This window comes from Oryza sativa, chromosome 5, assembly GCF_034140825.1.
Source record: "Oryza sativa Japonica Group chromosome 5, ASM3414082v1".
In the NCBI taxonomy this organism is placed as follows: domain Eukaryota; kingdom Viridiplantae; phylum Streptophyta; class Magnoliopsida; order Poales; family Poaceae; genus Oryza; species Oryza sativa.
The window spans coordinates 15,905,292-15,919,023 of NC_089039.1; the positions used below are offsets into that span (position 1 = coordinate 15,905,292).

Here is a 13,732-nt window from a genome sequence, read left to right on the forward strand (position 1 = left end):
AATCCTTATCAAGGACCCTGAACGAAAGACAAGCTTGGGGGGAGACATATCTCCCCCATTGAGGTAACTTGTATCACATTGCATATTTCCCTTTCCAATTGCATATTTGCTTTCCAATTGGATCTTCTAAAACTGAAAACAACATAAAAATTTGCAAAATAGAAAATACCAAAAAGATAGGATAGGTTTGAGTCATGCTAGGTAAGACAAGCTAGTTCTCTTTGTTGAAATGATGAATAGTTGCTCTGTTTTATATCTCTTATATATGGGTTCATGGTAAGTGCATTCTCAAAGGTTAAATATAAGTAGCCAACAATTATCTGGGAACCTGAGGTAAATGAGCTAAGTTGTTGCGAGATATGAGATAGTAAATAAGAGTTGCTATGATCCTGATACTAGATTGACTTGAATTCCGAATGTTTTGTTTTTCAAAATGATAAAATTGAAAGTTCCTCATTTGATATAAATTCCTACCAAAGCCAAAAATGTGCTATCATGATTAAACCGTATACATTTTGGTTGCTTGTCATTCCATTGAAATTTGTCAAACTCTTGTGACTTGTGTAGATACTTTTCATGCTCTATGATCAAGATCATACACCCACTTATATGCACATGCTAAACTCCTACACTAGGAGCTAAGCAATATTCCATTCCATTTCCATTCTACCACTAAAACTAATTCTCCATGTTTTCATGTGCTTTCTTCTCCTAAAAAAAAGAAAATCATTTTTAAAAAAAGAAAAAAAAAGAGGAGGGAAAGGCATGGTTATGAAAAGAAAAAAAATAATAAAGTTATGCTCCATCAAGCATGAGCATGATGATGAAAAAAAATGTAGCCATGCCCTCTCCTAATCAATAAAAGAAGGATTTTTGGGAGAAGAAACTAAGCACAAAGGAAAAGCATTTTCTTTATTCTTCATATATCATTTTCATCATACACCACACACACATTTTAAACCAGGGGGTTTGGCCGAACCTCCCCTAGTGCCGTTGGATCCAGGTTTTGGCTGGACGGCGTGGATCACTCCCCAATGACGGTTCGAGGGCAATTTCGACCATTCCAACTGCCACAACCATCATTGGCAGCCTATTTAAGGAGTTCCTCTCCTCACTTCACTCATACACCTCAAGTAATAGCTTTCTCATTTCTCTCAAGTTTAGTTTAGTAGTATCTAGTTGGTGGAATAGGAAAAGAGTAGAAATCAGGAGTCCGGAAGCCTTCGGAAGAGTTCGGGTACGGCTCTACTAGCTTTCCTTTCCTCTTCTGTAAGCTTTGTACTTTTATTAGAATACTCTTCTATATACATTTATGGTATAGAAATACTCTCCGAGTTTATGACTACCTACTTTACATAATGTTCATGGTATACTGAATATACGGCTAGCTTATCTGGGAGATGCTTTGGTGCGGGTATAATGTTTGCATATGCAATTACTCTATGTCATGACGATGATACTAGAGTAGTATCTGGTAGTTTAGGCGTGGTGTCTAGATTACGGAATATCATTATTTGGGGTTATATATTGCGGATGAGAGGTGGGCCGCTGATGGTGACAGCTCAGTACGGATATTCCTCCGGGCCGGTATATAATTCTATGTTAATTCCCTGGGGAGGGTATTCCTTCGTATTTAACCCTGGTTATATGGTCATAACGGGCTGTCGTAAGGAACTCAGCAGTCAGGGTGTGGCTCCTCGAAGTACCAGGAGGGCATCGGATAGAGGGTATAAGCTAGTATATAGGTTAACTAGAATGTATGTATACTATGTATATTAGAAGTATAGGAATAGATTATCTTTCTCTTTTCCATCCACTTAGCTTAGATAATATATTATGAGAATGGTCACTCTACCCTTGGATTATCTTAACCCCTGCTTAGAACATGATTATCCCAAGTAATATAAAAATTATTAGTCAAGTTCTTTCTACATGATCTGTCCACGGGATAAAATAAATACGATACCCTTGGAATACTCTCGGGTGAAATGGTACAATGGTATATCCGTGCGCTTGCGGATAAACTCTATAACCATAATATACCAGAAGTATTTCTGCGTCATTGCTGGGAATTATATTTCTAGTAATGTCGTTAAGAAATACCAACAATCATGCTCATGCTTGAGAGAGCGTAACTTTATTATTTTTATAATCATGCCTTTCCCTCCTTCTTCTTTTTTTTAGAAAGGATTTTTCTTTTTAGGAGAAGAAAGCACATAAAAGCATGGAGAATTTATTTTGGTGGTAGCATGGAAATGGAATGAATAATTGCTAGCTCTCAGTGTAGGAGTTTAGCATGTGCATATATGTAGGTGTATGATCTTGAACATAGAGCATGAGAAGTATCTACACAAGTCAGAAGAATTTGACAAAGTTCAATGGAATTGCAAGTAACCAAAATATATATAGTTTAATCAATATGGAATATTTTTGGCTCTGGTAGGAATTTATATCAAATGAGGAACTTTTAAAAATTTATCATTTAGAAAAATGAAACATCCAGAATTTAAGTCAAACTTAGAACAAGATCATAGCAACTCTTATTTACTATCTCATATCTCGCAATAACTTAGACTCAGATTAGCAAATGCAGCTCATTTACCTCAGGTTCCCAGATAATTGTTCGCTACTTATATTCAATTTTTGAGAGAGCACTTACCTATGAACCCATATATGAGAGATATAAAACAGAGCAACTATCATCTCAACAAAGAGAACTAATTTGTCTTACATAGCACAATAAAATCTAACCTATCTTTTTGATATTTTCTATTTTGCAAATTTTTTATGTTGTTTTCAAATTTATAGAATGCAATTGAAAAGCAAACATGCAATTAGAAAGGGAAATATGCAATGTGACTCAAGTTACCTCAGTGAGGGGAGAGATATCTCCCCCAAGCTTGGCTTTCGCTCAGGGTCCTTGTTAAGGATTGAACCCCTGCAAGGGGAAGTATGCTTGAAGGTCGTCATGCTGTTGCTGCATCAGGTTGTTGATGTTGGTGGACTGAGCTTCATCAGTTTGTTGTCATTCTTGCGTCCGTGCTGTGTGTTCATCGAGGTTGTGCTGGATCTCTCCCATATGCATATCAAGGGTATCCATTCTCCTGGTGATTTCTCCCAAGTCCCAACAAGAGGAACTTGAGCGCCATTCACCGGGAGATGGAGACATAGTACTTGATCTGGGGCACTGATTGTTCATACCTCCCCACTGTATGTCATGAGGCGCCCGCCACCGGTTCTCACTGGCACTCTCCCAGCTCGAGACTCCGATGCTGTGGCGTGGAGCTTGGGTCCATCCGGGTGCATCCCCAGTTGGTTTCCAACCTTCTCATTCATTCCTTGCCATGTTGCGTGTCTCCCTGTATGTTCCACCTGCACGAGATTTTTCTATGGTCTACAGGGGAATGGTTAGTTCATGACAGTTGTACAAATGATATCCCGTGTTAGGCAATGGGATTTCATTTGTACAACCGGGGAAAAAGTATATCAAAGATCCATCTAGTCCATGTTTAAGAATATGCCCTTGCACTAGATAATTCTCATCAATAAAGGGACGAGCGGCTGAGATGTAAGCAATTTGATCATTGTTAATGACCCCTAGCCCCTTTGCTATCCGAGTAATCAAGGAAGTGAACTCAACAGGAGCAGAAAATCTCAAAACATTGCCTTATCATACATTTCACATGAGCAACTTTGATTTTTGTAACCATGGCAAACATGATAATCAATTCATCCTCACGAATGGATCTAAGATCACCTCTAGGAAACAAAGTCATAGCAATCCATTTGTGCATAAGCCTAAGTGTAGGATTATGGATATCATTCGTCCTAGGTTTCTTGCAAATTGGAGCACCAGAAATATCTTCCCAAAACCTATTTTTCCCAAGCATAACTAGTTCTCCTCTATTTCGGTAATATTGACGGTCGAAACTGATCGCTAACGACCGTCAACAATCGGCTGGAGGTCCGATGTCAATAAATCCAAATGATCAGATAATCAATGAAACCTTTGTGGTCATCGGCTAAATCCAACTTGTATATAATCCTTGTGAGTGGATGCAACATCTTGATAACTCATCGGCTGAAACCCCAATTAAATCCTTATTAGCTATCAAAAAGCAGGCTAGAGATTATGGTTTTAAGCACGACTTAGTAGGTCAAATTCAATTGATGTAGAACTAAGTATGAAAAGAAACATAATATCTAGACAATTAAGCCTTTGATTTTTTTTATGGGTGATAGATACCTTAGCTAATCTAGATCGATGAAACAATTTAACTAATATCATCAAAACCCTAGAAAGATCTAGTCGGTACAGGTAAATTGAAACATTGACTTAGATTAACTAAGAAACACTCCCTTCGTCCCATAAAAAACCAACCTAGTACCGGATGTGACATATCCTAGTACTACGAATCTGGACATACATATGTCCATATTTGTAGCAATAGAATGTGTCACATTCTATCCTAGATTTGTTTTTTATGGGACGGTGTATGTCTAGATTCGTAGTTCTAGGATATGTCACATCCGATCTTATATTTGTTTTTTATGGGACAGAGGGTGTATGATAAATAGGGGTTTACATCAACAAGATTAGAGTGTTCAGACCCTAGCACCTTTGATGGAAACAACCATAACAAGTCTTAGCCCTAGTCGGAGGTCGAAGCTGATGCAGCCCAACTCGAAACAAGAACTCGTCGAAAAAGATGAAAATAAAAAGGGTGGCGATGCACTGAAATTGTGTTGATCAAGACATAATTTACAAGGACCCCGGTTGTACATATTTATACCCATAGGCCGATAAGAGTCCTAATCGGACACAAAATTAATTTTCTAAAGATAAAAGGAAAAACATAAAGTCCTTATCAGACACTAAACACACTTTCCTAAAAACTAAAGGATACTACCGATGTTTTAGGTCACGACTATGGTATTTGTATGGTATGGAGATCATTGGTACCAGGGTATATGCGAGATTGAGGTAAAAGATATAGAGACCGATTTTTATACAGGTTCGGGCCCTTATTCATCAGAATCAGGTAATAGCCCTACTCCTGTTGGCCAAAGCCGGTGTTGCTCTTATTGATCAGAATCAAACAAGTACAATATTTGGGATAATCTATCTAGCTGTCATCGACTTTGCGGCATGGATCACCAACACGTAGTAGACAACAGGGTAGTCTTCCTCCTCGAATATGATCTCGTCGAGATCAGAGGTGGCGCTAGATCCCTCTTGTTGGCCTCTGTAGTGTCACGTCCCAAAACAACTCTAAAATACATCCTCTAAATTATGCCTAGAATAATTAAAATCCGTGTGAAAGCCTCCAACAATTAAAATGTGCAAAGTTAAAAGTCAAACAAGGCTTAGAGGATTTTTGTATATTTCCTAAAAGCCTAAAATGCGTAAATAAATTTTAGTGGAATTTTCAGAGCACAAATAATAATTATTAAGAAATAAACAAAGTTAAAATGATTTTATAAAAAGAAAAACCCTAAAAGTCCCCCTTCCCTCCCTTGGGCCGGCCCGGCCCATCCCCCTCCCCCTCTCTCTCCTCTCCCCGCGGCCCACTCGGCCTCTCCCCGCGCGCGCGCCGCTGACGGGCGGGCCCGCCCGCCACCCTCGCTGACGGGTGGGGCCCACCCGTCATCCCCTTCCTCCCGCCGCTCCCGCCGCCTCGCCCGCGCCCTAGCGCCGCCGCCGCCGCCGAATCTGCCGCATCCTGTCGTCCCCGCGTGCAATCAATAGGGGGGAATTATTCTCCGTGATTCCCTCTCCCTTTCCCCCCATTTTTCCCTCTCTCTCTCGCGTTCAAACGGGCGGATTTGCCCCCGCAAATCTCGCCGGCGCCATTGATGGCGGCCGACCTCCCACGCCGGTTTCCTTCCTTCCCCGGCCGCCCTCTCTCGCCCCGGCTCTCTTTAAACCCTCCCCGCACCTCCTCCGTCCGTTTCCGCCTCTCGCCGCCCTTCCTCCTCGCCGGAATCGAGCTCGCGCCGTCGCTCTCTCTCTCTGCCGTCACCGCCGAGCTCCGGTCCGCCGCCATCGTCGCCCCGGACCACCTCCCACCTCGGCGCCGCCTCCTTCGGCTTCGCCGCATCCTCGCCGACCTTGTCCACCCCTCCGTTTCGCTCGCCGACCGTCGGAACGCCGTCGACCCCGTCGACCCGAGCCGCGCCGCCGCCTTCCTCCGCTCCGGCCCCCTTTTTCGTCGTCGCCGTCGACCTAGGGTGAGCCGTGGACCGCCGCCTCTTTTCCCCCTTCCCTTCCCCTCTCTCGGCCGCCGCTCCGCCGTGCCTATGGCCGCCGCCGGCGACCATAGGGGCGCGTGCGCCGCCTCCCACCGGCTGCGCCGGCTTGGCCGCCCTCGGGCGCGCCGAGTGGCTGCCGCGTGGGGCCCGGCCGTCAGCCGCCCGCGCCCTCGGGTGCGGCTGACACGTGGGACCCACGGCGCTGGCCGGTGTGAGCCCGGGTGCACCCGGTCCACCGTGGACCGTGAGGCTGCCGCGTGGGCCCCACTCCCGTGGACCCGGTCCGCGCGCCCCCTCCCCTCGGCTGACGCAATAAACCCTTTTAAAATTAAAATTTAAATGAAGAAATTCGCAAATATTCATTTAAAGAGCATATAAACTTCAAATGACCATAACTTGGCCATTTGAACTCGGAATTGGACCGTTTAAGTCTCTAATTTTTCCTTAAGAAGTCAAGAACCCATTTTTGTGCTTTGTTCCTGCTTGTTATATGGAGTTTATTAGAGTAAAAGCCTTTTCTTTTCCGTTGGTCGTGTAGACGCTGCAGCTTCGGAAGATCTGCTCTTCGTGGAGGTTGAAGCCGACGTTTGGGAAAGCGAGCAAGGCAAGTCACATCATCCTTGAACATATTGAATTCCAGTTTATAAAATTATTTTGATTTAAATTATTGCATTATCGCTTTATTTAAATTCCCGCGTTATCACTGTTTTATTTAGCCATGCCTATTTACCTTTGTTATGACCTTATTATTATTGTTATTGTTATTATTACCTTGTTCACCCTAGATTAAACAAAACCCCAACTAGTGGACACTCTACTCATGGTACCACTAGTATGATTTTAGGTAGATGCTTCGCTGATTAATTAGGCAACATTAGGTGGTTTTATAACTCTAGACTTTGGGAATATTCTCATCACCTGGACACTATGGAATGGTTGGATTATTGTGGAATTGGATTCACACCTCCCCCTCTATTCAAAACCCTCAAAATGGTTTTAGGCTGGGCTCGGGGTGCATGGTTTTGATAGTAGCACCTCGGCCATATGAGGACCGGTCTTCGGGCCTCTGTTGCAAAGCACTACCGTACTTCCACATGTCTAGTGGGTAAGGCTTAGTTTGTGGCTCAGTCTGGTTATAAACAAAAGTACACGGATGGAGATGGACGAAGTCGGGGGTCGATGGACATCTCTAGGACAAATGAAGGCTACACGAGATGCGGCCCGGTAGTCGAGATGTCATGGCACAGGGCCGGTGTCCTGCTGCTAGGGGCTCAGTCCTGCCTACCTGTCCCGGGGGTTCCGGCCGTAGGTGGGGTTGGGTCGGTACTCTTGTCTATGGCTAGGATGGGTTGGAAACTATGTCACGTCTTCCATCTATATACCGTGGTGGTATGTGGCACGTGGTTACACGTGAGGAAGATGTATCTTGTGGGTAAAGATGTACACCTCTGATCAGAGTATAATCTATTCGAATAGCCGCGCCCTTGGTTATGGGCAAGCCGAGCAATGTACTCAAGTTAGTGTTTTAATTCTTAAAACCTGCTTAACAACTAAAATGTGGAATGGTTGGCCTGGGTTGGCTTGGGACGAGCTGGGACCCAGGGTCGGGTTGCTAGTTCGGTCTGAATCATCGTAGGCCTTGGGTTAAGGCAGGTTCGTGTGGGTTCACGGCCTTGATTAATAATATTGTATAGCTCTAGAATCGTGTTTACAAAATATCTTTGAGCAACTAAGTGTCTTTTAATGCTGTTTACTGCAAACCCTAACCCTTTATATTATAACCCCCTTGTACTCCCTTGCATTTATCCTGCACTTGTGGGTGTGTCTTGTTGAGTACGGTGGTTGTACTCAGTCTTGCTCAATTTTTTCCAAACCCAGAAGTGGAGTTCCTGGAAGATGAAGGCTTTGGTGTCTAGCTCGTGCCTGCCGTCAAGCGCCTGTGGTCGTCGCCCTAGTCTTCCGCTGTTTCCCGTTTGTCTTTGTGTGTGCTGGGCCTTCGCCGCCCATGTAATAAATTAACTATTTACGCTTCCGCTTGATAAACTCTGAAATGTATAAACTTTTGGTGTACCTTGCCTCCTGGGATAAGGAATAATACATGCACGTAAGGAACGCCCGTTGGGTTAATTCCGGTCGTGACACGCAAGCACCAGATTGGGTCTGTCTAGGTTCATCTCCGATGTCGATGTCTGGCGGCATATGGGTTTGTTCAGGCTTGTGTATCCCCTCTCCTCCTAGGGGGTCTTATATTTATACACATAGATGTCCCCTTGTCCAAGTAGTTCTTGGGAGATAAATATGGATACAATCCGACTAGTCCTTGTCGTTTCTAACTTGAACTCTATTTGTCCTTCCTTATGCAGAACTCCTTCTATATATGAGAGGTATGATTCCGTATAAGATTTGGTATATAGTGAGCCCCGCCAAGCTTAGTCGATTACTATTGGGTATGTGGTATCCATAACCATGACGGATACTAACTGACTCTACTTAATTAATAGATACATTGCCATGTTGCATTCTCCTTGAACTCGGTCTCTTCTGGATAAGCTTCCTTTAATGAATTAATTTCCTTAACTGAACCCCTCAATAATCCGACTACTGGTGACTGATAATGCCCATCGGCCAATTCCAAGACTCTGAAGCCGATACTAACTCTTGGCCGATGATGACTTTGGGGCTTACCAAATTTGGCCGTTAACACCCACCTGTCAGATTCATCTTCTTCCTCCATCCCCCTCTTCTTTTTTTTCTACACAAGAACATGTTCTCCTTGGTCCTGATCCACCCGCACAGGGCGCATCACTCGTTGTCGGTGCAACACTGCTGGTTCACACCGCCGAACGACCTCGTCGCCTTCAAGGATCCGTGGTTCGGTGCCTTGCACCCGCTTAGCTTGTGGCACGCCGGCGAGAGCCTTAACCAGGTTCCCGATGATGCCGGTGTCAGTATTACGGTGGAGACGTAATGGCAAGGCACCTCGTCCCGCGCCAGCACGTGTGATGATGACCTCCCATTTCCGAGTAGCCCGAGGAACACGGACGAATGTCACTGTGGCCTCCACTGGAGCTCGAACGCAACACCACCGCGGCGCTCGAAGCAGTCGAGCTTTCCCCAGAACGCGCCATTGCTATCGCCGCACAGGACCTTGCTCGTGTCCACGTGGATCCTCCGTTTCTCGTCCCCCACGGGCACGTAGTATGTCGCGACCGAGAAAATTGCCTTTTTCCGAACGCTAGTGTATTAATCCCCGTCCCAGGAAAAGCCGGGGTACACCACACAAACATGATATAAAAGACACATCTTTATTATATCAATAATATTTACATTATTACAAAGGCGCTTCAGGCCTGGCAATCAAAAATAAACAGCAGCGGACAAGCGGGCCTACGGCTCCATCTTCACAGGCGCTCAACTGGGGTATAAGCCAGGACTCCACCTAAGACTTCTTCTCCAAAGCTTCTCTTACTGAAGGGGGGAAAGGTAGAGCAAGAATGAGTACAACCACAGTACTCAGCAAGTCACACCGGCAGATGCATGATTAATGCAAGGGGGTACAAGGGGTTAATAATAGGGGTTAAGTTTTGCAGTAAACAGCATTTAAAAGTCGCTTAGTTGCCCAAAGCCATTTTAAAAAGACGATCCTAGAGCTACACAGTATTATTAATTAAGGTCGTGAACCCGCACGAACCTGCCTTAACCCAAGGCCTACGATGATTCAGACCGAACTGGCAACCCGACCCTGGGTCCCAGCTCGTCCCAAGCCAACCCAGGCCAACCATTCCACATTTTAGTTGTTAAGCAGGTTTTAAGAATTAAAACCCTAACTTGGGTACATTGCTCGGCTTGCCCATAACCGAGGGCGCGGCTATTCGAATAGATTATACTCTGATCAGAGGTGTACATCTTTACCCACAAGACACATCTTCCTCACGTGTAACCACGTGCCACATACCACCACGGTATACGGACGGAAGACGTGACATAGTTCCCAACCCATCCTAGCCATAAACAAGAGTACCGACCCAACCCCACCTACGGCCGGAACCCCCGGGACAGGTAGGCAGGACTGAGCCCCCAGCAGCAGGACACCGGCCCTGTGCCATGACATCTCGACTACCGGGCCGTAGCTCGTGTAGCCTTCATTTGTCCTAGAGATGTCCATCGACCCCCGACTTCGTCCATCTCCATCCGTGTACTTTTGCTTATAACCAGACTGAGCCACAAACTAAGCCTTACCCACTAGACATGTGGAAGTACGGTAGTGCTTTGCAACAGAGGCCCGAGCTTAATCCTTATATTGGCCGGGGTGCTACTTCCCACAACTGGCATGCACCCAAACCCCACCGAAAAACAGGTTTTAGGGGCTTTGAAAGAGGAAGAGAGGGGTATGTCCAATTCCACCATAAGCCAACCATTCCATAGTATCCAAGAGATATGAATATTCCCAAAGTCTAAAGTTATAAAAACCACCTAATGTTGTCCTATTAATCAGCGAAGCATCTACCTAAATTCATACTAGTGGAACCATGAATAGAGTACCCACTAGTTGGGGTTTTGTTTATTCTAGGGTGAACAAGGTAATAATAACAATAGCAATAATAATGTCTTAACAAAGGTAAATAGGCATGGCTAAATAAAACAGTGATAACGCGGGAATTTAAATAAAGCGGTAATGCATTAATTTAAATCAAAATAATTTTATAAACTGGGATTCAATATGCTCAAGGATGATGTGACTTGCCTTGCTCAGAGAGAACGGCCTTCCGAACCTTCGGCGACGACCACGAACCACGCTTCGGGAACCTCCGGAACGACGAAAGCTACGCGAAGCACACAAGCAAAGCTACAAGCCTATAAAGAAGCAATAACAATACATAAAAAGAAAGCACACAGTTCTTTAGGTTATAACAAGCATTAGGAGACTTGAACGGGTCGATTCGGAGTTCGTATGACCAAGATATGATCATCCGAAGTTTAATGCTGTTACATGGAGATTTGCGGATTATTATAATTAGGTTTTGCAACTATAAAACATGTGTAAGCGCTAGCCTGGAAAAGACAGGAAGGCTGCGCCGTTGACATGCGGACCCCACATGTCAACCTAAAGGACCGCGGTAGACCGAGTACACAGAGACGGTCCACGGGTCGACGGAAGCAGATCCCGTGTGTCAACCGAGGCGAGTGGCCGACAAACGGACTCCACTAGACACCGCACGGGCTGCACACGTGGAAACCACGCGGCTACCGAGCGGGCACACTAACACGGCCACCACACGCACAAGCGAACGACTACCGACACCGGTACACGGGTACCGGGGTCGACAACCGCACAACGGGTACGGGGCGACACCGAAAGAACGAGGACGGGGCAGCGAGAGGAGAGATCCTTACCACCACGCGACGAGGCGTGGGAACGACAACGACGAACGGGCGCGGCGGAGACAGACGGGCACAACGGAGACGAACGGCGAGGGGACGGCTTCGGCGGCGATCCTTCGACGAAAGCGAGACGCGGCCGGCACGAGGCTTGACGACGCGGAGCCAAGGACGAAGACGACGACGGGGCTGCAGCGGCACACTTGACGAACGCGGACGACGGACGAGAACGGCTCGACGGAGGGACGAATGCCACGACGATGAGGACGACGAGAGGACGACGACGATGACGACGACCGGGGCCGGCGAGGAGACGACGAGGGCAGCCGGCGGCAGCTGCACGGAGACGGGGACGACGTGGAACGCGCCGCTGTGAATCCGACGACGGAGGCGGCACCGCGAGATGACGAGCCGGCGAGGATGAACGGGGCGGCCGAAGGGACGTCGGCGACGACGAGGATGGAGGCCGGCACGGGCGACGGCGTTCCGGCGAAACAGAGGAGCAGCTGGAGGTGAGGACAACACTGCGACGTCGACAGAGGAGATGGCGACATCGATCGGCGTACCGGCGACATACAGGAGCCGACCGGAGACCGGGAGGTACTGGACGCCGACGAGGAGGCCACTCCGGCGAGCTTCGGGCGAGGAGGAGGTGATGCCGGGGAAGGAGACGATGCCGCGGTGTCGAAGGAGGAGACGGCGGCGTCGATCGGCGCACCGGCGATGAACAGCAGCCGGCCGGAGACGGTACAGTGGAGGCAAAGCCACTTGAAGCCGGCGGGGGCGCGTCTCCGGCGATTTCCCCACGAATCGGAGGCGGCGCCGGGGAAGAGGAGGCGGCTGCGACGCCGGGGAAGGCGACGGCACGGCCAGCCGGTGCGCGGGCGGGGTGGCACAGGCGGCTGGAGGCGGCCGGCGGCGCGGGAGAGAGGGGACGACGGCGGGGAGGTGGCTAGGGACCACGGGAGATCGCGGGAGGGGGCTAAAACGATAGAACGGAGCGAGGGGGTTCCATTTTATAGCGGAGGGAAGCGAGCCAAGCACGGGAGAGGGCGGAACGGCGACGGGAATGGCGGCCGGCGGCCATGGAAGGCAGCCGGGAATGGTGCGGCCGTTCCGGGCGATTGGGGGCGCCATTCAAGGGGGAAAACGGGGGAAATCAAAGAGGAATCAATGGGGATTAATTCCCCCTATTCAATTTTGGAATCCCATGATTAAATTGCACGGATTTGAGGGAGGAAAGGAGCTAGGGTTCACGGGAGAGGGAGGAGGCCGGCTGGGGGAGGAAGACGACGTCCTGGCGCGTGGGCCCCACGCGGGCGCGCGGTCAGCGCGCGTGCAACGCACGTGCGCGGGAGGGGAGCGGCTCAGGCAGGGGCGCGGCGTGGGCCGGGCGGCCGGCCCAGGAGGAGAGGAGGGGAGGGGTGGCCCGGGGAGAGAGGGAGGAGGAGGGAGTGAGCCGGGGAAGGAGGGAGGGCAGCCCAAGAGAGAGACAGAGAGGGAAGGAAAAAGAGAGGGAGGAGGGAAGGACTTCGGCCGCGGGCCGGGGGGGGAGAGAGGGAGGACTTTGGGCCAGACTTGGCCCAAAGGAGGAAGGAGGATTATTTTTAGGTTTTTCTTTTTAATAAACTTTGATAATTGTTTTTGTTGCTTAATAATTATTTCCGGTGCTCTGAAAATTCAAGTAAAATTTGAGGGCTCCTTTTAGACCAAAGAGAATTTAACAAAAATTCTCCAGGCCACATTTGAATTTTTCTTGTACGTATTTTAGTGTTTGCCAATTTCTTTCCGAATTTTAATTAATTCTATTATTCCTTTTAGCGAATGATTTTTAATTTCGGGATGAATTTATCAGGACGTGACATAGTAACTCACGAAGAAGAGGGGAGGATGGTGGAAAAAGATGAATCTAACATGTAGGTTCCACGTGCATATGAGGAAGAAGACAGAGAAGGAAGAAGATGGATGGAGAACGTGACAGCAGTAGCATAGTCTAAATTTTATAAAATCTCAATGACACAACAACGAATAGGCACATTATAGCGACATTTATTTGAATCAGCATATTTACAATGGCATAGATCCAATTAACCCTAGATAG

At 47.4% G+C, this 13,732-nt stretch overlaps 1 protein-coding gene across 2 annotated transcripts; it reads right to left on the minus strand.

Moving 5' to 3' along the window:
- Nucleotides 1-9,538: 9,538 nt before the first annotated feature.
- Nucleotides 9,539-12,888, minus strand: LOC136356470 (uncharacterized). Of its 2 annotated transcripts, XM_066310372.1 has the most exons (4): nt 12,198-12,888; nt 11,647-12,001; nt 10,997-11,106; nt 9,539-9,720 (listed from the first exon to the last, which is right to left on the minus strand). In XM_066310372.1, the coding sequence occupies exons 1-3, from the start codon at nt 12,766-12,768 to the stop codon at nt 11,076-11,078; spliced, it is 957 nt and encodes a 318-aa protein (XP_066166469.1). In that variant the 5' UTR covers nt 12,769-12,888; the 3' UTR covers nt 9,539-9,720; nt 10,997-11,075. The 2 variants fall into 2 exon arrangements, with proteins under 2 accessions (XP_066166469.1, XP_066166468.1); XM_066310371.1 differs by having other exon boundaries at nt 11,647-12,888.
- Between the last annotated feature and the right edge of the window lie 844 nt (nt 12,889-13,732).